Genomic DNA, 26,285 nt, shown 5'->3' on the forward strand with positions numbered 1-26,285 from the left:
AGAAAGTAAGAAAATTAAGGCTTTAATTAACACTTTTTAGGAAGTATTTGGTATTTCAACTTGTTTATTACCTAAAAGCAATTTTTATGAGCAGGTCTCAGGAAGTCTTAGCAAAAATTATGCTTCAAAAGATTCTTTTTGAAGAACTCTGGCTAATAACATTCACTTTGGCCAACAACCTTATTTTGCTGCTACAAATGCTGCAACAAACTTACCTTAGATGATTAAAATCATTTTTTCTTAGAAATCTATAATTTAGGAGTCAAGCCTGACAGCAAGAACAAATGAAGTTGAGTACTGTTAATTTTTCAAGGTTGACCCTGAAGCCATCAGTGATAGGTTATTTTCATCTTATTTTTTAATAAGGGAGAAAATAGAGAAATTGGAATAGATCTTCTTTCTAATTAAGGGTTATTGATTTATTTTTTAAAAGAGGAATACAAAGAGCTTCAGTTGGTTTAGGTCTTCTGCATATGCATTTGGTTTCTACTTCTTAACTGCACAGCCACTGTCACAAAATACTTGTGCCAAATTCCATACAGATCCTGATTTGCATAGCTCTCCTTTATGTCAAAAAAGAAATCAGGGCTAACTCTTGTGGGGGAGGATGTGAAGAAAGACTGCAGGATATTCTAGCTGATGAAAAGTGCTTTAAAATCCTTGCCAAATTCCCAAGACTGACTTTCCAAAAGCACTCTCTAACATCATCATTTTAATATCCTCTTTCAGCACACCTTGATTTCCAAAGTACGGAATAGAAAGAGAATTTAGTGTTTTTTTCCCCTAGTTTTAAAATGAGAAGCTGAAACTGTGTATTTATTATTATTATATTTTAATATGGAGCAAAATCAGGAGTGCAGAGCCCTCCTAGAGAGAAGAATACATGTGAAAAGGAGTTGTTGAATAAGGCAGCAAATTACAGGTTTCGTAAAACAGGTTTATATATTAACAAAGACTGGGGCAAAGGCAATTATACAAGCAAAAAAGATGGGTAAAAAAAGTAATGATGAACAATTATGCATATACACACACACCACCCCCAAAAAATTTTGGATTATGAAATCCAAGAATCCTAGTCCATAATTCATGTAAATGTGTTGCTGTGGAAAGTTATTTTTACTTCTCTCCATAAATACATTGTTGACACAAAGAATAATATTCTTAGTTTACGGACTATAGTTAAGGGACATTTTAGGAGTTGACCTTTCCTTCAAAAATAAAAAAAAAAAATGAAGAGGCTGTAAATCTCTCTTACTGTGCTTGTGCAGGTCTTAGATTTCACCCTACCTATTTCCAAACAGAAAACAGTAAGAGGGTGCAGACAGCTGTAACCTAAAGAGTGAAGGATTTAGTGAGCTGTCAATTTCTCGCATAATTCTTCTTTTCTGGTACTGCTGTCCTCTATGTATTATTAATCTATTTATATTTAACTCCAGCTATTAGTCTGCCTCTTCCAGCCACTGAGCCATTTGCAAAGGAGAGGAGAGAGAGACAAGGGTTGCTATTATTAGGCATTCTTTTGTGTGATGAAGGTGGAGGCAGTTAAATAACACCATTTTGCTTCTTTGAAAATGACAGAGAGTGTTTGGGGTGGACAACTCAGGGCTGGTTAACATAACCTTTCCCCTCAGAAGGTAAAACAATAGAGATACATTTTTGAAGTACTTAATTAAGCCTTCAGCAAGGAGTGTGGGAAAATTACAGACCCATAAAAACCCTCCAGTTCTGGGCAAGGGTAAATTTTCTCTGCAGCATTCTGTCGCTGCTCATTTACTGCATCATTTTGACATCTCGTATTTCCACAAGGCTTTTATATAATCTATAAACAGGGACAGAAAGGTGAGGAACAGAGAGAATGGGGACAAAGTTTGGACTTCCCATGCTGTTACTTCCTTTCAGTTTTCCATTAAAGGGTGAGGCTGAAGGGTGGCATTTTAAGATGATTTCGTTAAAAGCCTGAGACATTAATAATTGATACAGCAAGAAGAAAGCTGTGAAAAACTGCCACTGCTTGCTTACTCTTCCAAAGGATGAGTGTCATTCAGTCATAATGTAAGCTCTTTAATGTTCCTCCCCCAAACCTTTTTCGATCAGGAAAGCCTGGAATCTGTAGGCAAGAAAGATAATCATATTAGGACTCAAGCAGGCAGAGTTCAAATGCTAATAGCCTTTAAAATGTTCTCCTTATTTTCTGTTTCTGTATGCTGGGCTGTCGTTCTTTAAAGAACTATCTTTCTGCGGTTTTACTCAGAAAACCACAGCAGATTAAATAATAAAAAGAAATTCTACCAAAATGAAAAACATTTGCCAAGCAATTGGTGATAGTGCCATCTAAATCAGACAGGATGGTGGTGAATCTCATAATATTCACCTATTGGACTTTTATATGAATTATTTGCATTGTGATAGACTCTGGATATATGCCTTTGGAGTCTCAAGCAATTCTATTATTTTATAATGTAACCTAATCTCTGGATTCTTTTTGTTTCTTAGACCCTTATTTTCCCTTGATCTGATTTTTTCTTTTGTATTTAACAGGACAGAAGAAAGTCAGTTGCTTGGGCCTGCAAAGGACTCCCTCCCACCCCACTTTAAAAAAAAATTTCAAAAATAAATTTGGAAATTAATTTCAAATAAGTCAAACCTCTCTCCAAATTCAAGAAATCATTTTATCAAGAAAAGATAGATACAGACCTGATTACCATCTCTTAAAAAGTATCTCTTCTCTATGACCTGTGAAAAACAAACAAAGATTTTAAGGGCTTAGCACATATACCTTGAAAAGGTGGTAACTGCAATGGCCACTAATGGCACTAAAAGGTGTATACCCAAATTAAGAGTCTTTTCAACAGCAATAGACATCTAGTACAATGAGTTAAATCTGGTGCTTATGAGATCAGGATTGTGGAAGTATTTTTATAAAAGCCTGCCTCTTGTTCCAAAAAGCATTAATGATAGGTCAAAAAATACATGAACAACAAAAAAGACTAAATAACCAGAAAGTGACATGAGATCCCGTGCAATTCCTAGTGTATGGCTGCAAATTTGGCTCAAAGTTCCCTAGCAGTCAGCCCCAAAAGGTACCAAACAGAATCCATAAGATAAAAGCAAAGCACTTTTGCTACTACAGTAGCATAACTATTCTTTAAAGAGGAGTCTGCCTGTGTAATGTAGGAAACTGCCACATCCCTCTAGTAAATACAGTTGTACATCCTGTCAGTCCTTAATGGAGACAGATGACACAACATCAAAAGCAGTCAATTAACTTCTTTTCCGACTTAATCTGCACCCTTAATTCAGCAGTTTCGGAACTGTCTGTATTTGGTCAGTAGGAGAAATAAGGTAAAACAGTGGATGTATCTGTACAAATCCATCACTACTACTGAAAAGAAGCCTTCAAAATATATGCCCTAACATAATGAGTTTAAGAGCACCATATTTTCACATGATGAAAAACATTTTTTTTGAATTTTATTTTATTTTTTATACAGCAGGTTCTTATTAGCTATCTATTTTATACATATTAGTGTATACCTGTCAATCAAAATCTCCCAATTCATCCCACCACCACCCTCCCCCCCCGCCACTTTCCCCCCTTGGTGTCCATACGTTTGTTCTCTACATTCACATGATGAAAAACATTAAAAAAAAAAAATGAACTCTGTTCTAACACTTGAGAAACTGCAGTGGTGACAGAGGCAGTATTACTTTCTTTACGCAGAGCTTTACATGTGATTAAGAAAAGTTCATCAGATTAGAATACAGATTAGCTGGAGATTAACTCTAAGACATTAGAATATAGAATTATGAAGCTAGGAATTTCCTCGGAATAAAGCGGAGCATCTTCTTCCAGGCCTGCAGCAGCTTGCTCTCATTGGCCTGACAGCCATATCATCTGTATTCTTTTTATCTTCGAGACTATGGATGGGTTACTTTTAGCCACAAGAGACTCAGGGTAAGGTTCCACTCACTGGCCTCAAAGGTAGAAAAGTTGGTTCATGATTAGTACACATCTAAAATACTTGACCCCACAAAAACCATGACAGGACTGATTTTCCTTCCTCTCTCCAGGGTAGGAAGGGAAAATTCTATTACTCTAGAGTGGTTAGGAATTACTATTAGCGAAGGGAGTGTGGAAGAGGATTAGATTCCCTCTTGGAAAAGAAATCTTTTATTTATTTAATTTTTGAGCCTTTGCTGCTGCAAGTGGGCTTTCTCTAGTTGCAGCGAGTGGCGGCTACTCTTCGTTGTGGTGCATGGACTTCTCATTGCAGTGGCTTCTCTTGTTGCAGAGCACGGGCTCTAGGCACACGGGCTTCAGTAGTTGCAGCACATGGGCTCAGTAGTTGTGGCTCATGGGCTTAGTTGTTCCGCAGCCTGTGGGATCTTCCCAGACCAGGGCTCAAACCCGTGTCCCCTGCATTGGCAGGTGGATTCTTAACCACTGCGCCACCAGGGAAGTCCCTTGGAAAAGAAATCTTTACACTAAATTCTGGAAGATATGATGTAAAGTCATATCTTAGCTGCCAAGTCCCTTGCTTTCAGGCAACCACCTCAGACTGGAGGTTTGGCCCAACTTTTTTTTTTTTTAAATTAATTAATTAATTAATTAATTTTTGCCTGCGTTGGGTCTTCGTTGCTGCGCGCAGGCTTTCTCTAGTTGCGGCAAGCGGGGGTTACTCTTCGTTGCGGTGCATGGTCTTCTCATTGCGGTGGCTTCTCTTGTTGCGGAGCACAGGCTCTAGGCGTGCCGGCTACAATAGTTGTGGTGTGTGGGCTCAGGAGTTGTGGCTCGTGGGCACTAGAGTGCAGGCTCAGTAGCTGTGGCAAACTGGCTTAGTTGCTCCATGGCATGTGGGATCCTCCAGGACCAGGGATCGAACCCGTGTACCCTGCCTTGGCAGGTGGATTCTTAACCACTGCGCCACCAGGGAAGTCCTGGCCAACCTCTTAATCCACCTGACTTTGTCTGTGATTTAAGAAACTAAGAGAGAAGTTGCTTTTCAATTTTGCTCATAATTCCCTGCCCTCAACTTGCGATATCCTTCTCTTATCAAACTATTTAAAAAAAAATTATTTATTTATTTGGCTGTGCCAGCTTTTAGTTGCCGGCACGCGGGATCTTCGTTGTGGCATGTGGGATCTAGTTCCCTGACCAGGGATCGAACCCGGGCCCCCTGCATTGGGAGGCCTTAACCACTGGACCACCAGGGAAGTCTTAACCACTGGACCGCCAGGGAAGTCTCCTCTTATCAAAACTTGCTCTCTTCTTAAAACCAACCAAGTTCCCTCTAATTTTTTTTTTTCAAGTAAAGTCTGGCCTGACAACTTGGGTCACACTGATCTATAACCCATTGTTTTTCTAGGATATAACTTATTACATTTTATTTTTTTAATTTTAAAATTAATAGATTATTTAAAATTTAAACAATATACTGTGGGATCTTTCCATGTCAGACACAGATCGATATGATGCTGCTCCTAGGGGACATAGATAGCAGCCACGGATCTAAACCAAATGGAAGTTCTTACGTTTTAAGTTTGAAAACAACGTGGAGAGAAAATCTGGTTCCTTGCAGTGCTTCCAACCATTTTTTCATGTCATGACACATTTAGAAAATGCTAATATTTATACATGAGCAAATGTACAAATGGAGTAAATGGAAGAGCCAGGCCAGGGGCTCTGGCTGCTCTGAGAACTGAGGGGATCACTATCTCAGTGCACCTGTACCCTTTTGGCCACACACCAGTTGGGAAGTTCTGCAATAAAGCAAAAATTTCCCAGTGGCCTAATATTAAACAGGGATGGAGTGTGGGGCTCATCTTATGCTGACCCATTGGACAAAAGAGCCAAATATTAGATCTCTAAATAGTTAAAAGAAAAATGATTCATAAAGAAGAGCTATGAGGAGGAAAATTTTTTTCTTGGGAGATTACTTGTAAAAGGAAATATAAGACAGAAATTAATCTTTTTTCAATAATAATACAGAAATATATCCTATTTTACTTTACTACACAATGTCAACATTGGGTAAACAATTTAACTTGGTCAATGTTGTATGCAATGCAGCTGTATGGCCTTGTGAAGGAAAGACAAACAGTGCTCTAATTTACCAGTATGTTGAAAATGCTACATTTTCATTCCAGTTCTGGACAATAAGATGACGCTGGTAAGAGTCAAAGATTGGAATGCAAAGGTTTCTGATAGGGAAAATTAGGGAATCAAGAAGATGACATAGCCTTAAAAGTATCAGTAACATTTATATGGAGAATATTAGTAGCTGGGAGAGCAAAAATAACTCAGGGCTTTAAGCAGAATGTCCTCAGTTTAGTGTCTTTTGTGGGGACTTGGGGGTGGTGAATAAGCACAAAAATGCTAGAAAATATGGAAACATAAATTGTTTTAAGGAGGGAATTAGGTATCTTAAAAAACCCCATCTGAATCCAGTAGCTTTCATTCTTTGCTTAGAGAACAATGGTGATAGAATAAACACGTCAGCAAGCCTTGAGCAGTTATACCAACAGATAAGAGAGATCAAAACAAGTAGTATTCAGGCTGTGAAGTTTAGGATGAAGGAATAAACATACACAGCATTCTACAAAGAATTTAAACTCTCATAATACATAAATTAAGTTTAAAAATAACTTAATTGAAGCCATTACCTTATCAAAAAACCTACTGAGCTTGACAGCATTGGAAGAACCTGCAGCTAAGTACCGTGGATTTGTGCAATCCTAGAAGATAAAACATAAGATCCACAATTAAACGTTAGGAAACATAAGCTCTTTGAGAGTCATTACTGTTCCTCTTGCACATTTCTATAGTAAAATATTAGGCATAATACTCTCATAAAACATTCAAGTAATTTTCAAATTATGATGCACAGAGCAAAGAGGAAAGTGCTAAAGGAAGATGAGGCCACTTACTCTTTGTTATTTAGGCAATTTTAGAGGACACTGAACCACTGTATTCATCATTAAATAATTCATAAAGGAAAACAGGATTATTAATGTCTTACTAACAACAAAACCAACATACTAATTAGGTGACCTGCCTACATTTACCTTCAAAAGCAGAAATAGAGCTATTAAAAACAGACAACACTTTTTTTTTTAACATCTTTATTGGAGTATAATTGCTTTACAATGGTGTGTTAGTTTCTGCTATATAACAAAGTGAATCAGCTATATGTATATATATATCCCCATATCCCCTCCCTCATGCACCTCCTTCCCACCCTCCCCTCCTTGTATATATGTGCCACATCTTCTTTATCCATTCATCTGTCGATGGACACTTAGGTTGCTTTCATCTCCTGGCTATTTTAAATAGTCCTGCAATGAACATTGTAGTACATGTCTGTTTCTGAATTATGGTTTTCTCTGGGTATATGCCCAGTAGTGGGATTGCTGGGTCATATGGTAGTTCTGTTTTTAGTTTTTTAAGGAACCTCCATGCTGTTCTCCATAGTGGCTGTATTAATTTACATTCCCACCAACAGTGCAAGAGGGTTCCCTTTTCTCCACATCCTCTCCAGCATTTATTGTTCGTAGATTTTTTGATGATGGCCATTCTCACCGGTGTGAGGTGATACCTCATTATGGTCTTGATTTGCATTTCTCTAATGATTAGTGATGTTGAGCATCCTTTCATGTGTTTGTTGGCAATCTGTATATCTTCTTTGGAGAAATGTCTATTTATGTCTTCTGCCCATTTTTGGATTGGGTTGTTTGTTTTTTTTTGATATTGAGCTGCATGAGCTACTTGTATATTTTGGAGATTAATCCTTTGTCAGTTGCTTCGTTTGCAAATATTTTCTCCCATTCTGAGGACAACACTTCACTTTTTAGTACTAGTTACTCACCAGTGCTCAACAAACTTAAGTACCATAAAGTTCTTAGGAATAGTAGGAAGCATGAAAATAAAGAGCAAGAGGAGCAAAAACCAAACAGAACAGTGGCCAGGGACTTCTCACTCACTGAATGCAAGGCACTACATCTCTTGGTAGGCCATAAAGATAATAATAAACAACAGATATATTTTTTGGTTAAAATAAACAATAGAAAAGTTTATTTTAAAATATCATTAAATATTATTTTTAATAATAAATAATAAACAACAGATATATTACTATTAGGATAAAAATAGGAAAAAATAGGGCTCTGAAGAGACAAAAGAATCTGAAACATTATAATGAAGTGACTAGTACATTGCAATGATTAGTAAAGACCTTAAAAGGTTTACTGTCCCTTTCCTGGAATTCTGATGTTGAATTGCCTTAGCTTGTCACCACTGACTTGCCAACTCAAGAGATCGAGTACTTTGATTTGTACCTCAAATGCCACCTAAGACCCAACCATGGGGATATCATATAGGCTCCTTTGCAAGGATAGTATTTATTTTTTCAGTTATAGATCACCTGTGTCCCTTGGGAAATCACTGAAATTATTATTGTTGCATTTATTCTGATTCTAATCTCTAAGCCCACATGATTCCTTTCCAATGCATTTTATAACAATCCCTATTTTACCAATATACAACATTCAAGGCTCACATTTTAAATTCTGACCAGAAGCTGTACATTTTCCAAAACCACAAAAGAAAAGAGAGACTACAACTTTTCAAAGATCATAGAGTAAAAGAAAAATCAGAGGTCTTCAAAGCCAGCAGGCTCTGAATCTGAGTATCTATCCCAACATCTCTAGATTGTGTGACATTGGTTAGGTTATTAAACCTTTAAAGTTGAGCTTATTCATTTGTGAAATGGAGATAGCAATACTTAACCCATAGGATTTTTGTGAAAATTAAATGAGATAATGCATGTCTGACACATAGTAGGTACTGAAATATTAGTTTCCTTCTTTCTTCATCCCAAGAAAATGCCATCAGATTGAATTTTCAGACACAAAAGCACCTAACATAATAAAAGATAATTCTATATATGGATTAAGCAGACTGAAATGTCATCGTGTATACTGTTGTATTTGAAATCATGTTTGAACACATTTATACAGCAATTGAGGCATATAAAAGACAGACCTTAACTAGATCTGTATTAGATATGTTTTACAAAACAGATATTGATCACATAATCATCAGAATGTCAAAAGACTTCAGAGATGACTCCAAATAGAGCTAAAGTACTAAATACAAAAATTAAATCAAACATTAAACAAACAGACAAAACCTCCCGAAAACTTATTTCTAAGCCTCCACAATTTCCGGTTGACCAGGCTAGAGAAACCCTATGATTTTAGGAAGAGAATTTTAGATCTGAAAGAACTATAACTATCTGCTATTGATCATGGCGGAGGGCAAAGCCTGAAAATTGATAGCTCTAAATGCTTGCCTAACCTTGAGAAAGAAACATTAACTAGGGAAGATGCTTCAGAATGATCACTTTGAAGTAAAAACATAACAGAGGAAAATTTGTGCTAGACACAAAAAAACCTAATAGGATTTAAAAAAATAAGTAATCTCCTCCCTGCTTATAATTTAAACAACTTGCCTTTTTTTTTTTTCCAGGCACAAGAAAGCTTTGCTTCTATCTTTGATGTATACAGTTATGTTAATTCTTACTTTTTAATAATTTTAAGTAAATTCATACAGTAACCAAAGATGCTAGCACTAATACTGTTAAATTAGTTTTTACTTGAGATTTTATATTTACTTGCTGAGTCTTTTTGACTGTTACCTCTTTTTGAAACTCTTATCTAATTCTCCTCCTCATTTTTTCTTCCCTGCATCCTCAAGACCCTCTTGTTTCTGCTGTGTTCTTGAAGGTATACACTGATAAAAGGCCTTAAGTATGTTGTATGTGAATTCTGTGAAGACCATGTTTGCCACTTGAGTACCTTTACATCTTGTTAACAATTAAAGATCGCCCTGACTTTGGAAGTAAAATAGGAAAAGCACATATCTAGATGATTGTCACAGAAACCCACAGGCACTGGAAACAGATGCATTCTAAAATACATTAAAAGTAAAATAGGATGTGTCTAGCATGTGTAAGCACTTAATAAATGCCAGCTACTTTTATTATTAAAAAAAAAGTAATTGCTGGAACAAATTAAGCCTATTCAATGGTAAATTTCCCTTTGGAAACAATGTTCAAAGTAACCTCAGTACTTCTTCAACAAGGATATTATATATTCTATGTAACAGGAATTCTCTGGAATATGATGGTCCAGTGTTGACTACCTGGGCATTTATGCTGAATATTCTATGGTGGCAGCTGAGAAAAATAAAGCACCTCCACTGCAAAGCAGAATGTAAAAAACAATGGAATGGCAGGCAGAAGCTGACTCAGTTATGGGGGTGCAGGTGGAGTTGAACCAAGCCGCGTTCACCAATGTTGATTCACAGAGAAAGGGCATCAGAATCAGCTGAGTCATTAGTTAAAATTACTGAGTCCTTCTGTCAAACCTATGAATAAAAAGCTCCAGCTGTGGGGCACTTATTCAAAAATTTTCACAAATACTATAATATTGAATACATAGTCAGGTTTGAGTAATTGGTGATCTAGATGATTTCTAACAATTCTTTCAGCTCCGAGATTCTAAATGTTAGCTGAAGGGTAATTAAGTGGAAAACAGGCTTAATTGTAGAGCATGGGCTCTGGAGTCAGAGTGCCTGGTTTGACCTGTGTAACCTTGGCCTAATTACCCCTCTTTGCTTCTAGTCTTTGTTTTTAAAATGGAGGTACTTATAGTACCTACCTTATAGGATTGATGTGAAGATGATGCATGTGAGATAATGTACATAAAGCACTAGAACAGTGCTTGGTACTAATAAGTGCTTAATAAATGTTAGCTATTAGTGGTATTAAACTACCACCACCACGTCTGGAATGCCAGTGCACTGATACGTTGCAGAAATCCTACTTGCGAACAATGACATATAAACCATGACTGAAGCTGCTGGCCAGGATCATTCTCTAGGCAACACTAACTAGCTTATATGAGAACTTTTCTAGCCTTCTTAATGTCCAGTTCTAATTGAGCTAAATATCTCAGGAAGGGACTCAATCCATTGTATAAACTAATGCTTATACATTATTAACTACACATTAGTTTATATAAACTAATGCTTATGAAGCACTCCTAGTTTACAGTTTGTAATTTTCTCATTTATATATTTGTTTACCCTTTAAGGTAAATTCTGTAGTTTAAGAAGCTAACAGGCTTTTCTAAAGCAAGAATAAAACAAAGTTTGAACATTCCAACAGGTCAGCATATAAGGAGGCTTTGCCCATCTCATAATCTATGTTGGCTCCAATCTTCATTACTTTTTGGACTAGAACCCAAATGCCTGATTTCAAATATAAAGCTTCTTCTGTGAGAATACAGAACTTTCGAAGTCTTTGGTTTTGCCTTTACCTGATAATAATACAAACATGCATTAGTAAAAAATACACACCAAATTAATCTCTTCTGCATTGAAATCCTCAGCCAGGAAAGCAGTCCTAGTTAAAACTTCATGGCGCTTGGTTTCATGAATCTGATCCAGTTTAGTCCCTATTACCAACAGTGGGATTTGGTTATCAGCAAACTGTTCCCGGTCATAATCCCTGTGATAAATAATAATGAAGAGGTGAATAGAATTTACCTTTCTGATGTAGATATGTAATATTTAAATGCAACTACTCACACTATTTTACAGATACTTCACTGACTCTTGCTCACCCATTACCTATAAACCTACTTTTCTCCCACCTACTTGTTCATTTTTTCAATCAGTCCTCGCCATCTTTCAGGTTCCAACTATTAATTCAACTACTCAAAATTTGTCCCATCGGTCTTTATAGACTACTTGAATAAACTGAGTGCCCACCAGGTATATGAAAGTAGGTTGACTTGACTTCTCCCAAAGCTCTGTCTTCTAAGGCTAACAGCTCAGGAATTTTTCTGGGTAGATGCAGAGGGTGGATTCAAACCTCAGTGGAGAGAAAACCCAGCACCCTAGCATGGCAGTCACGCCTTTTGCCAGAGGGGAAGATGTCAAGCTTCTGGGTACCTTCTGGGGTATGCATAAGCTTTACAACTACCATACTCATTTCTGTCTATGAATAGTAAAGAAAAATAGATCATTTTAGGAAAATCAGAAATAGGAATGTTGAAGGCCAGAATAAATCAACCATAGGTGATGCTACAGCCTGGGGAAAGATGGATTCAACAAATGGAAAGGGAAAGAAACAGCTGAAATGCAAAATGAATAGTAAAAGGAAAGAATTAAGTACCAAATAGTTGTTTGTCCTGACATGAGAGCTGTGGGAGACACAGAACAGGTAGTAAGAATCACTTAGGGTTAGTGGCCTTGGGTCACTGTCTTTCTATTAATGAGAGGAACATAGAGCTCAATGTTGTTCATTTAATATAAATTCTACCCACGTATGAGAAATGAAACAGATTTGGATTTCTGACATATTATAAGCTCAGTTTATAACAGTCAGCAAAACCTGGTTGCAACACCTTATGACAGGGAATCAATATTGCATAACTCAATCAATACAAACCAGGTGAGCATAATTTTTTTCCTTCCTTTGACATCACTCTTCTTTCTCTTTGAATAATCTAAATTGTGATCGTGTGTGCGCCCACGCACGAGAACTTACCAAATTTTTTGCCCTTCACAATAACCTTACAGAGCCTCAGTTACTGTTCAGCCTTGGAACAAAATTGTTTTGAATTGTTACCTCCCATTTCATAAAAATACTATCATTCTAATTACTGCATCAAAGCCAACAATAGTTTGAGTTCAAGGCCTTTGATTCTTCTTACTAACATCAATGTTGACTTAGGAGACATGGTCCAAAACTGAAATTTGCTTTATTAGAGAATAAAGTTTTGAAAGTGCCCTCCTTTAGGACTTTTTTCCCCCCTATACTCTAACTCTGGCTTACATACAACTTTTTGTATATATTTTATCAAACATCATCTTTGATACACATATTTGTCACTTGCAGTCTTTCATAATCTCTTGCACATTAACATACATATTTATTGTATATATGTAACATAACATATATGTTGCACATAATATATGTATATTTACAATCTGTTCTCTTATTTCTCTTTTTAGCTTTCCTTTTTCTCACTTTCTTTCATTAAATCTTACATCCAATTTGAAATTTGATCTCAAAATCCTTTTTCTCTTTTTAAATCATTAGGTAAAAAGCAAATGGTGAATTTTATCATGAATAGATAAGTCTGATAACACCTTAACATCACAAAGAGACAGATAACCAGGTATTGTATTATATGCTCGGTACCACTTAGGCAAAAACAAAAAACCTTGCATCTATCAGGCCACTATATTTAACGACCATTATGAAGAAGATTAGGATTCAGAGAAACAAATGATGTTGGAACAATCGGACATTCATATACAAAAATCAACCTCAACCAAACCCTCACACATTGTAACTAACTCAAAACAGATCATAGATCTAAAAGTAAACCAAAACCTGTAAACCTTCTAGAAGAAACACAGGAGAAAACCTGCATGATCTGGGATTAGGCAAAGAGTTGTTACACATGATTCTAAAAACATAATACATAAAAGAGAAATCAGACTTCATCAAAATGAAAAACTATTGCTTTGTGAAAGATACTGTTAAGAGAATGAAAAGACAATCTACAGACTGGGAGAAAATATATGCAAATCAAACATTTTACAAAATGTTATTTTGGAGGGTACATTCCTGGGATTGCTATAGCATTTCAAACCAACTGTGAAGTAATCTGGGCTTACCCATTTGTTACCAAGACTCCAGTTGGCACCAAATCCCTGTTGAGAGCTTCCAATGACCAACGATACAAGTTTTGGGATGACTTCTTATTTGTTAAGTCATGGACTAAAATAATACCTAAAATAATCAAAGAAAATAATGTCAATATTGTAACAACTCCTCTTCATTTCACAATTGGCAAAACATTAGGCTGCTTACTGAATGCATTTTGGTACGACTAACAAACTCAGGCACAATTCTTTTAAAATTTCCTCTAAGTTCTTGCAAATAATTATTTAAAAATAATTAACTAAAAGCTTTTCTTTGTCAGTTATATAACTTTTAAAAAATTCTACAAGGGCTGACAGAATGTCATTAAACTTTAGAATGTCTTTTCTTTTTTTCTTCATTCAACACTTAATAAGTGCCTACTCTGCCTGGTCCTAATTACAGAACTACTTCATCAATAAAAAGAATCAAAACTACTTCAAGTATATAGGAAATTATATTCATTCAAAAAGGTATTTTTTTCCACATTATGCATCTGTCATAGACATCATATATACACATATTACTTACACTCATTAAAATATTTAATAATAAAAATTTATTAAAATGGTATTGATTTAATTTGATACAATTCCTATTCTTTAGCTGACAAGATGTTTTCTTGTAGATCACCTGAACCTAATCAACTCAAAGTCTAATCGTTTAGTTCTTCGGATTAATGGCTAGCTATGTAAGCTTGCTCTACCTGTAAGAGATCTAGTTAACAAAGCAAAAGAAATATGCCACTAGAAGGAGGTAGGAAAAGATAGTCAAGAAGTATGAATAGTAGAAAACAGATGGACTTTTAAGAGATTGAAAAATAGCAAAATGTAATAAGGTTTAGAAATACAATTAAACAGAATCAGTTAAGATCCTAGACAGAAAGGTAAAGCAGGTTATTACAATATGATATAGACAAAAAAGGAAAAGCTTTAATGCCTACTGAAATTTAGGGTACCATCTTGTGATCAAGAGACGATAGGTTTTTAAACCCCCAACCCTTGCCTGTATTACCCAGATTCTACTGTGAAGAGAGAATGTGAAACTGATGATTCTTCCATCTTCAAGATGTAAGATATGTAAATTTGAAAAAGAAGGGCATAAGAGTTAGAATTATTTGGCTCCTCTAGTTTTTACAGACATTGTGCAGCTAAGGTGCTTGTGCAAATTATAGTTGACTAGTTCCAGTTAGTTCAGATAAATCTGTATCTCTCCTGGGATCTGGAAAAAATAGAGATCTGACACTTGCCCCTGTGTCCAACTGCATTCACTCTACCTTCCTCAATGAGGGGCTCTATTAGGCATTAAGGAAACATGAACAAGGATAGATTTTAAAAAAGGAATAAAAAGCTACTATTAAAGAATATAGCTAACATTTATTCATTATTTATGTGGTAAATATTGTGCTTTACGTGTGGCATCTAATTTGATTTTCAGAACAGTCCTATGAGGTAAGAATTATTATCTTCATTTTACACATGTGGAAACTGAGGCTCAGAGAGGTTGAGTAATTTACCCTAGGTCACATGGTAAGTGGGGTAGCCAGAATTTGAAATCAAGTAATCTGACAGTAAAAGACTGGAGGAAGGCAGAATAAAGTCACTTCAGGGCAAAGGAGTGGAAGATATTTTCTCCTCTCCTTATTTCCTAGGTATAAATACCACAAAACTATGGGTGGGTTTGGTTGGGAGAGTGAAAAGATTACAAAGGCCTAAATGAACTATTAGATGGACAGGGAGGAGTTTATTTTTTGAGGGTCTCTATTTAAGGCTTATGAGCTTTTAAGGGCATTGAGCACCTTTTTCCTTATTTTCCTTCTTTCATTTGTGCTGAGAGTTCCTGCTTTGTAGATTATGAGCTAGAAGGGACGGGACACAGTGAGGCCCAAAGGAAAGAAGTCAGGGTGATAGCTGATCAGAATATGTTCTAAATCTTTAAAAACAGAGAGGTGGAGACACTTTACAGGTTTCCTTTGGGGATTACCAGCCTCATTCATCACAGTGGGAAGAGGTAGGGCATTGAGGGAAGAAAGTTATTGCTAAGAATAGACTGTATTTGAATGGAGTGATCCTTATATGCTCTGTTTCTTAGAAAACTAGGGATGGTAGATGGAGTAAAGAACCTTGAATGCTTCTACCAAGAGAAATGTTCCAGAGGTAGGCTCGAAGAACACAGAAACTGATTTTTCTTTCTTTTTCATTGAAGTATAGTTGATTTACAATATTGTGTTAGTTTCAGGTGTACAGCAAAGTGATTCAGAGATATATATATTTTTTTTTTCAGATTCTTTTCCATTATAGGTTATTACAAGATATTGAATATAGTTCCCTGTGCTATACAGTAGGACATTATTGTTTATCTATCTTATATATAGTAGTATGTATCTGCTAATCCCAAACTCCTAATTTATCCCTCCCTCCCTTTCCCCTTTGGTAACCATAATTTTGTTTTCTATGTCTGTGAGTCCCTATTAAGATTGTTCTTAATAGGGATTTTTTTTTAAGAAACAGGAATATCTCTCAGTCTTACTTGTAAAACTAACATAGGATATATGAAATTACTTCAATAATATTTAAGGAAGACACAAATCACTAATGGAGAATAGGTATAGAAAAGATAACCAAATAAATACAGATTTAGATGGATTTCTTCAGTACTTACTAAGCTTACAACTCAGAATTCCATAAAGTTTCTAGGATTTGAATGGTCTTTAACTTTATTATTTATTTATAATTTTTATCCTAACTCTCAAAAAGATCTAAACAGGAAAAGTGTTATTTATCCAAATTTTTCTTTGCCAAATCGGATTGATATCAACTTTGACAAGTCATTTGACCGATATAATCCAAGTTTATCACTTGATCCGAGATCTAAACCAGGCTTCATTTCTTTCTCTCCTGCTCTTTAGCAAGTCACCTAATACAATACCAGTCTTATCTTACTGTTTTCTCATTTATATACATTCTATTAATATATGCCATTATCATGTACTTTATCATGTATCATTATGATGTCATATATTAATGTCACCATCTTAAACTGTGTTTTGTTTCATTTATGAATATTTTGTTTCTTCAATTAGATTGTGACACTTTCAGATAGAATTCCAAGCTAAATGCGACATAGGTCTGAACTAACATGACTCATCCTGTATTCTACAGTACGTATCCAATGGCAAGAGCCTTCTCTACTTTTTGAAGTATCTACAACATCTTCTGATATGGGATAAGACACTGAAAGAGGAATATAAGTAATGAAGATGGTACTGAATAATTACAATGCTTACTTAATATAGAATGAGATCTAAGCATAGTATAAATGAAGGCCAATTAATAGCTAAGCATCTACCAGAAAGGAAGGGGTAAGATACCAAATCTTTTGGTACATCAATCAAAGAGAAGTTGAAATTATATTTCACAGTAAAAAAAAAAAGGTAAAAAATGAATTAAAGAAAAGAGAAGATAAAAAAATTCTATAGGTAAATCACAGGTGTCAGTAGTTTAGTTCCTGGACACAGAGTAGGCACTCTATGAACTGCAATTATGTCCTATTAAACACCTCTACCTGGAAGTCTGCTCCAGGTGTTTGTATATCTATAACTGGATGAAATTTCTGCACCCCTAAAAACATGCTTAGGCAGCTTTTATAATTACACAGGACTCTCTCTAAGGAGCAGATGAAAAAAAATCTCAGTATCTCTGTGACATCTGGCTTAGACCATGGGACTCCTAATGGTATATACTCAGTTGACTGAAGAAACAGCACTCCCAGAGGACAGTGTTTTGGAAGGTTCCATGTTTTATGTCGAGCACTCAAACTATCTCTCAATATTTAGTTTATGACAATAATATAAATAGAAACACTTAGACAAAGCAAATATCTAATGTTCTGAAATATACAGTTAGAATCTAAAAAACACGAACTGGAATGTGATATGCAGATTTAAATTAAGAGTTGGGAGTATCTTGGATCTTCCTTAAATTGAGTCCAGCATTCCTCCATCAGACGATCTGAGACCATTAATATATGGTAAAAATAAAAAATGTTTTACCATTTACAGAGTTGTAGAATACTGCTCTTGTGCTTTTCACACTGCTGGCACTGCCCACAGAGCCTCCAACATCCCAAAATTCTATATAGTAGGTCTTCTCTTCTGGGGTTCCTTCTTTGTAGTCATGAACCTAACAAATCAATCCATCAAAATAATTATTATAGCCACTAAGAAAACTCATAAACACCCTCATTCCAGTTTAAAGCACTGAATATTCCATATCAGCAGCTTACCCTCTGACTCTCTAATCACCACCTCCTATCTTTGCAGCTTCCTCTCTCTAACACTCCAACTCTAATAATCTTTGACCCCAAAGGTCCCTATAGTTCATGGATCCTAACACCTTCCAAAGTCCCCCCTTCCACTTCCAAACCTTCACTTCCTTCCTAACTAAGCATAAATTCTGCTATTCATCATTGTAATCTCTCTTTTACCCCTCCCCCACATAGTATTCATTAGACAAAACTCCAGCCCTGATTATATCCACCTTTTCCTGTATTCCATGTCTGCAACCCAGCTAGCGAGTGTAATGTTCAGAAAAATATACCTTCAAGCTAACTGGATTCATTTTAAATTCAAGTCTACCTTTGGAGCTCTCCTTCAATTAGTTCCATAGTCTATTTCCTCTTTTCCTCCCCTAGGTAACTATTTCACACTTACTCCTCTTTTTCAAACTTCCAATCTCTCTTCCTTGTCCTCAAGCACAGCTAATAATCTTGCTTCCAGAGACAGAAGCAATCAGAAGAGAACTCTACAACCTGCTCTTCCCTTATCTATCCACTCCCTGCATCTGTACCCATATAATCTGCTTTCCTTGCAGCTATTATAGATAAACTGTCTGTGTCCCTAAGGTCAAATCCCCTTCTTATGCATAAAATCCCATCCCTACTTTCTTATCAAAGAGGTAGCTCTATCAATTCTCCCTTTCATCATCAAATTTTCCCTCTCTGTTGGATAATTCCCACCAGCGAACAACCATGCCATAATTTTTCCCATCTTAAAATAACCTTCTCTTGACCTCATGTCTTCCCCTAGCTGCCATACCACTTCTCTATTCCTTTTTACAGCAAAATCCCTCCAAAGAGTTGTCTCTTCTCAACTGTCTCTAATTCTTTTCCTTACATTCTCTTTTGAACTCATTCCTGTCACACCTTTTGTCCCAGTCACCCCACTGAAATATTCCTTATCAAGGTCATTAATGGCTTCCACACTGCTAAATCCAACGATCAATGAACAGTTTCCATCTTACTTTACCATCTGATAAAACTAATCACTCCTCTTTCAATACTTTCTTCACTTAACTTACAGGATATCATACTGTTCTGCTTTTCTTCCCACCTCACTGGCTAAGCCTTTTTAGTCTCCATTTGGGTTGTCCTCATCTCTCTACCCTCTTAATTGTTAGAGTGTTCCAAGGTTTAGTTCTGGGATATCTAGCAACACTTGCTCTTTTGACAATTTCATCTACTCTTATGATTTAAAATGTCATAAATACGTTGATGAATTCCAAATTTATATCCATCCTGGACCAGTCCCTTGAACCTCAGACTACCATATCACCTAACTACAATTTGGATGTCTAACAGGCACCTCAAATTTAACATATTTAAAAATAATATCCCAATCTTCCTCCCAAACCCATTCTTCTCCCAGTTTTCTCTGATTCAGTAAAAGGCAATTCCAGCCTTCTAGTTAGTTGAAGGGCCAAAAACTTAAGCGTTAACTTAACTCTTAACTTAAAACTTAACTCCCCTCATACTGCATATCTGATTTGTCAGCAAATTCTGTTGCTTTTGCCTTAAAAAAAAATCCAAAACCCATTCATTTCTCACCACCTCAACTATTACCACCCTCAAAGCCTCTATCTCTTTGCCTGAATTAATGTAATCATCCCCTAACTGATTTCCCCACTAGAGCCTCACCAACTTACTTTCCCACCACCCTCCATTTGTTCTCCATATAGTAGCTAGAGTGATCATTTTAAAATGAAAGTTAGATCATATCCCCCTTCAATTCAAAACTCTCCAATGACTTTCTTACTCAGAGTAAACTCCAAAATCTCTCTCTTTCTCATGGTTAGACTCCATAAGAATTTACTGCTTATATTTCAGAAACGAAATCTGATATATGGCAACCTTATCTATTAGAATATAGACAAGAGCCAGATTATAATACGGTGGATCAGGGGTGTACATCAGAATCTTTCAAGATTTTTTTTTTAGAAATATACATGCCAACAAGAGCAAAAAGTAAACAAATGGGACTACATCAAATAAAACAGCTTCTACACAGCAAAGGAAACCAGCAACAAAGTGAAAAGGCATCCTATGGAATGGGATAAAATATTTGCAAATCATACATCTGATAAAGAGTTAATATCCAAAATATATAAAGAAATAATACAATTCAATAGCAAAAAACCCAATTTAAAAAATGAGCAGAGGAACTGAATAGACATTTTTTCAAAGAAGACAAATGGTCAACAAATACCTGAAATGGTGCTCAATATCACTAATCAGAAAGGAAATGCATATCAAAAGTGTGAGATAGCACCTCACACCTCTTAATATGGCTGTTATCAAAAAGACAAGAGATAAGTGTTGGTAAGCATGTGGAGAAAAGGGAACCCTTGTACACTATTGGTGGGAATGTAAATTGGTTCAGCCACCATGGAAACAGAATGAAGGTTCCTCAAAAAGTTAAAAATAGAACTACCATATGATCCAGCAATCCCACTCCTGGGTATATATCCAAAGGAAATGAAAACAGGATACTGAAGAGATATCTGCACTCCCATGTTCTGTGCACAACAGCCAAGATATGAAGACAATTCAAGTGTCTGTCAATGGATGAAGGAATAGAGAAGATGTGATATACAGCCATGAGAATGGAATATTATCCCATTATTCAGCCACGGGGGCCGGGGGGGAAAGGAAATCCTTCCATTTGCGACAACGTGATTGGATCTTGAGGGAATTATGCTAAGTGAAACAAGCCACTCAGAGAAAAAAAAAACAAAAACAACTGCATGCTATCACCTATATGTAGAATCTAAATAAAAAGTTAAACTCATAGAAACAGAAAATAGAAAAGTGGTTGCCAGGGGTTGCAGGGGTGGGGGAAATAGGGAGAAATTGGTATAAAGGTACAAATTTTCAGCTCTAAAATGAATAAGGTCTGAGGACCTAATGTATAATATGGTGACTGTAGTTGATAACACTCTATTGTATAACTGAAACATGCTAAGAGAGTAGAACTTAAATGTTCTCACCAAATAAATAATAAATAAACATGTGAGGTGATGGATGTGCTAATTCACTGGATGGGAGGAATCCTTTCACAATGTGTAAGAATATAGTAAATCATCACAATATACACTTTAAATATCGTACAACTTTATTTGTCAATTATATCTCAATAAAGCTGAAAAAAAAAGTCCTTAAAAAAAAAAGAAATATACATGTCAGACTTACTGAATCAGTAACTTTGGGGTCCAGTCCTTGGCATGCATAATTTGAACAATTCTCCAAATGATTTTGCTGTAACCTCTAGTTAAGAATTACTGATTTTATACAATGGAACTCTTTTGGTATCAGGAGGCCTAGACTATATTCATTGATTGCTACTAATTATCCCTGATATCTTTGAGTCTCAGTTTCTTTGCTTATAAAACAAAGAAGTTATGTTCTGTATATCAAATGGCTCTGAAATAACAGAAAGCAAGATAGCTGAATAGTTAAAATAAATGTCATAAAATGCATATATCAATATATATTTAACAGAATGCTTCATACTTTTTACTTATTCACATTTTTTTTTTGGTCCAAATCCTTTTGTCCAAGGAAAACTTTAAGTAAATAAGATATTCTACAGATAGCCACATTGACATTAAGAGAAGACAATTAGCAGACTGGCAACAAAGAGGATAGGACACAAAAATGACAACAGCAAAATCACAGCAGTTGGGGACCATTGTGGATAACAGAAAGTAATCTTGTATACTGTGATAAAAGGTATCACTATTTTGCTATATGGCATAAATAACTAATAATATGTGAAAATGTTAAGTCATCAATAAAAAGGTTAAACTACATGAATTCTGTTTATGAAAGCAAGGAAATTTATAATTTATATTATCAAGATTTCTAAGCAAATCAACTGAAACGAACAATACAAGGTATTATAAGGAGTCAGTTACCTGGTATCAAAAAGCTCAACCACTTTAGTGAAGCTTTGTTGATCCTGCCACCCTCCCTGGCTCCAAAACCAATCAGGGCCAGTTAGGTACTCTTTTTATTTGCTCCCATAACATCCTACACAGTTCTATCATTTCACTAACCACACTGTCTTATTTATCTGCCGATATCTCTTCTATTGGACTCTGAGCTTAAGAGCATGGACCATATTATTCATCTTGGTAGGCCTACAACATAGCATAATACCTGGCACATATTAGATGCTTTGATATGTTTAGTTAAATCAAGGAATAAATTCAGGATATATCATCCTCTAAGGTTTTTTTATACTCAGTTTATTATTTTACTGAATTCCAGTGCTTCTCAAGTACAGTTCTAAGAACAAACTAAATCAGAACCAATAGGAAGGCTTATTTAAAAAAATACAGATTCTTGGACAACTCTTGAAGCTTCTGGGGTGGGGCTCAAGAATCTGTATTTTAAAGAAAGCTCTCTAGGTGATTCTCATACATAATTAAGCTGGGCAACCATTTAAGTACATCATTTTTTTCTCTAAAGTTATCTCAAATGTCTAATGTTTACAGACTGTAAACAGACTGTAACTCCTTCCAGAATAGCCACTATGTACTACAACTTCCAGGTAGCATGTCCTCTTAGCCTTGCAATGTACCAAGTCTATTAGCCAGCTCCCTTCTGGCTACACACACTTCCAAGCCAGATTCACCCACTCATCTGTACTCTTCACCACAAAATACCTTCCTTAATTAAATCTTTTCATGTTTCCTTCCAGAATTAGAAGAGAAGGTACCCTTCTTTCTTTCCAAACTGGTGAATTAAGCTAAGCGTTACTTAATTCAAATGTAATGAATCCTAAGAACTTTAAACCGTGGCTTGTAGCTCATAGCTATGACATAATATCTTTTATATGGGTGAGTGATCTCCAAGGGAAAGCTTGACATTTTAACAAGTATTGCTCTTGACACAATAAGTGGTATGTTGGTGCTATACTAAGAGCCCAACATGATGGGGGGTAATGCCAAACTATAAGAAATGTGTTTTATATTTAAATCAGGTCATCAAGGAACGAATATTTAAAGTCATTACAGACTTTACAGCTATATAAAGAAGGATTTTTCTCAACAGGTAGCAACAGTACGTGCTGATCATCAAATGGGAAAAGGAACCATACTGTAACTTTGGTACTTCTCATTTACTCACGTCTTAACTTTTTATTGGAAATCAAATCACGACTAAGTATAAAAGGTTTTGTCTCATTTGAAGAGTTTATTCATTGTTTGTAATTTTTAAAAAGGAGAAACAAATTTAGTAAAGAAAATGATACACATCGGGAAAGAGCAGTGGATGTTGTAGATATTCTCTAGTAAGTTTGGTTTAGTATGTGTGCCTGTAGAGCTATTATTAAAGAGTCAGGAAGGTAGGCGGTCTTAGGAGAGAGTTGGGAGAAAAGACAGAAGGACAGAAAAAAGTCAACAATGAGAGTGTACCAGGGGAGTAGGAATTGAATTTGTCTCATTCATTGCTGTACTTCTAATTCTTTGCGGTGTCTGATACCCAGGAGGTATGCAATATATATAATGAATGAACAAATGAATGAATGAATAATATCATAAAGGTGTCTGCTAATTGCCTCTTCCTTACCAGTAATCTTGTTTTGCCTTCAGCCAAGTTCATTTCCTCTATTTAAAAAAAAAACCCTTGGACTTCCCTGGTGGTGCAGTGGTTAAGAATCCGCCTGCCAGTGCAGGGACCACGGGTTCGATCCCTGGTCCGGGAAGATCCCACATGCCCCACATGCCACAGAGCAACTAAGTCCGTGCGCCACAACTACTGAGCCTGCACTCTACAGCCCACGAGCCACAACTACTGAGCCCGCGTGCCACAACTACTGAAGCCTGCGCGCCTAGAGCCTGTGCTCCACAACAACAGAAGCCACCACAACGAGAAGCACACACACTGCAATGTAGAGTAGCCCCCACTCGCCACAACTAGATAAAACCCTCGCGTGGCAATCCAACGCAGCCAAAAATAAATAAAAATAATTTATAAAAAAAATAAAAATAAAAAAATAAATTAAAAAAACCCTTCACTTTCCCCTTCTATTCTGTACCCATCTGCTCCTTTATTTAACCTCTAAACCACTGATTTAAACCTGTTTCTATTTCCTCTCTGCCTACTCACATCATTTGGTTTCTGCCACTAACATTCCATTGCATTTTCAAAGGTCAGCACTACCTTCATCGTCACCAAATCCAATTTTTTTTCTCTTAGTCCTTATATCTCTATATTATTTCATATTAAAAATAAATCGTCACCAAATCCAATTTTTTTTCTCTTAGTCCTTATATCTCTATATTATTTCATATTAAAAATAAATCCCTCCTTCAGGAAATTCTCATCTCTTTTTTGCTCTTGCGGTATTTCATCATCTTGGCTATCCCTCCTATCTCTTTGATCAATCTTTCTCTGACGCCCTTTTCATCATCAACTCTCTAAATATACCACAAGGTTCTTCCTCAGCTCTTCTCTTTCTAAATTTTCCTTTCTGAAAACCTCATCAGCTCTCATGGTTCAGGATTATCCCTATACAGATAATTCCAACTCAGAATTCTCTCTTGAGCTTCAACACGTCAAATGCTTTCTTGACATTGGATAGCTCACAGGTCCCTCCCTTCATCATGTCCAGAGCTAAATCTATCATTTCCTTCTCTTTCACCTGTAATATATATCCCCCTTCTTAAGGAATAGTACATTTGTCCGTTGCCCAGGCTACCCATTCAATCATTAACACTCAGTATAATTTTCTATTCTTCACAAGCACCTCACTTTCTCGCTTGAACACTTATATTCTATATCAGCGCTATCCCACAGAACTTTCTGTGATGATGGAAATGTCAAATATAGTAACCACCAGCAACATGTGACTACTGGGCACTCGAAATGTGGTTAGTTCAACTAAGCAACTAAATTTTTAATTTTAGTTCATTTAAATTAAATTTAAATCTCCATATGAGTCTAGTCATTACTGTATTTAACAGCATTAGAATACCTTTTTCTTAATACCATTCTGGAACAAAAGGTAGTACAGAGTAGTGATCAAAAGCACAGGCTTTTGAACCAGACTGTCTGGGTTTGAATTCCACCTCCATCACTTACTAGCATTGTGACCGTGGACAAGTCAGTTAATACTTCTGTGCCTCAACTACTTCATGTGTCAGATAGGGAAGCGAATAGTACCTACCTCAAATGGTTGTGGGCATTAAGGCTTGTGGATTAGTATGTAAAATAGGTGCCTAGCCAAAGTAAGCACTAAAAAATGTTAGCCATCATTTATTATTACCATTATTCTAAAGATCATTTGTATAAAGACTTTGTCCCACCTACCAGTTCCCACCTCATATTTTTAGTGGTAAGAAGACTGCCCTTAAAAAAATCTTTTTTCTCCCCAGTACTTGTATATTGTTATGCTGCCCAAGAGGAATTCAATAGATATTGATTGTGTGCAATGTGTAAATTAGAGTTAAAAATCCCATTAAAGTGAACTAGAAATGACAAATCAATTTCCTTATTTATAATTTGTGAAAAGATTAAATTCTGTAAGTTTTGTTTTCATAATTAAGCGTAGCCATGCATTTATATTGGTCCCATTAGACTTGGGGCAACAAAATTAGAACACAGCAATGAATGAAGAATACCACAAAATAAAACTTTTCTCCCTTTTCCCTTCAGTTCAGTTATGAACACCTCTGCACTGCATACTAAATCCAAAATGTTAATAATTACTGAGTACATACTTTAAGCTTATTAGCTTCACCCAGTACTTGAAATTAAACAATTACATTATCACCTTTACCATCTCTATTTTTAGTTGGCTCTTAACAGATGTGAAATGAGCTAAACAGGGCAAATGTTTTTAAGAGTTCTGAAGAGTGCGTATTTATGGATCTATACTGATTTTGGAGATCCCCTGTCAGGTTTCAGTAACACAGAAGCTGTAATTGCAATATAAAAGCTGCTACAGAAGAAAGTGTTCTTTCAAGTTATTTAGGTAAAGGCTTTATCAGATTTAATCATCCTTGCTAGAGGGAAGAACTGTTCACTTTATTACAACAATAGTCAAAATAATTTACATGTCTATCAGAACTTTCCTTAAGATTATCATTTAAAAATGCCTTTTACTTATGTTGTCACTCAAGAAATGCATTTTTCTCAAAGAAGACAAATCAACCAGCCCAATTCAAT

The 26,285-nt window shown here is 35.9% G+C and overlaps 1 protein-coding gene across 1 annotated transcript in view; it reads right to left on the reverse strand.

Annotated features, from left to right (window-relative positions):
• Positions 1 to 815: 815 nt before the first annotated feature.
• Positions 816 to 26,285, reverse strand: part of RABL3 (RAB, member of RAS oncogene family like 3) — a 37,313-nt gene continuing 11,843 nt past the window's right edge. Inside the window, exons 3-8 of the mRNA XM_082394997.1 lie at positions 17,830 to 17,959; positions 13,754 to 13,868; positions 11,420 to 11,570; positions 6,664 to 6,735; positions 2,695 to 2,733; positions 816 to 2,107 (exon numbers count right to left, since the gene is read on the reverse strand). Of these exons, the coding sequence (XP_082251123.1) occupies positions 2,042 to 2,107; positions 2,695 to 2,733; positions 6,664 to 6,735; positions 11,420 to 11,570; positions 13,754 to 13,868; positions 17,830 to 17,959 (573 nt within the window). The 3' untranslated portion in view covers positions 816 to 2,041. The remainder of the gene's footprint in view (positions 2,108 to 2,694; positions 2,734 to 6,663; positions 6,736 to 11,419; positions 11,571 to 13,753; positions 13,869 to 17,829; positions 17,960 to 26,285) is intronic.

Source organism: Balaenoptera borealis (assembly GCF_965194805.1).
Source record: "Balaenoptera borealis genome assembly, chromosome: 5".
NCBI classification, from domain to species: domain Eukaryota; kingdom Metazoa; phylum Chordata; class Mammalia; order Artiodactyla; family Balaenopteridae; genus Balaenoptera; species Balaenoptera borealis.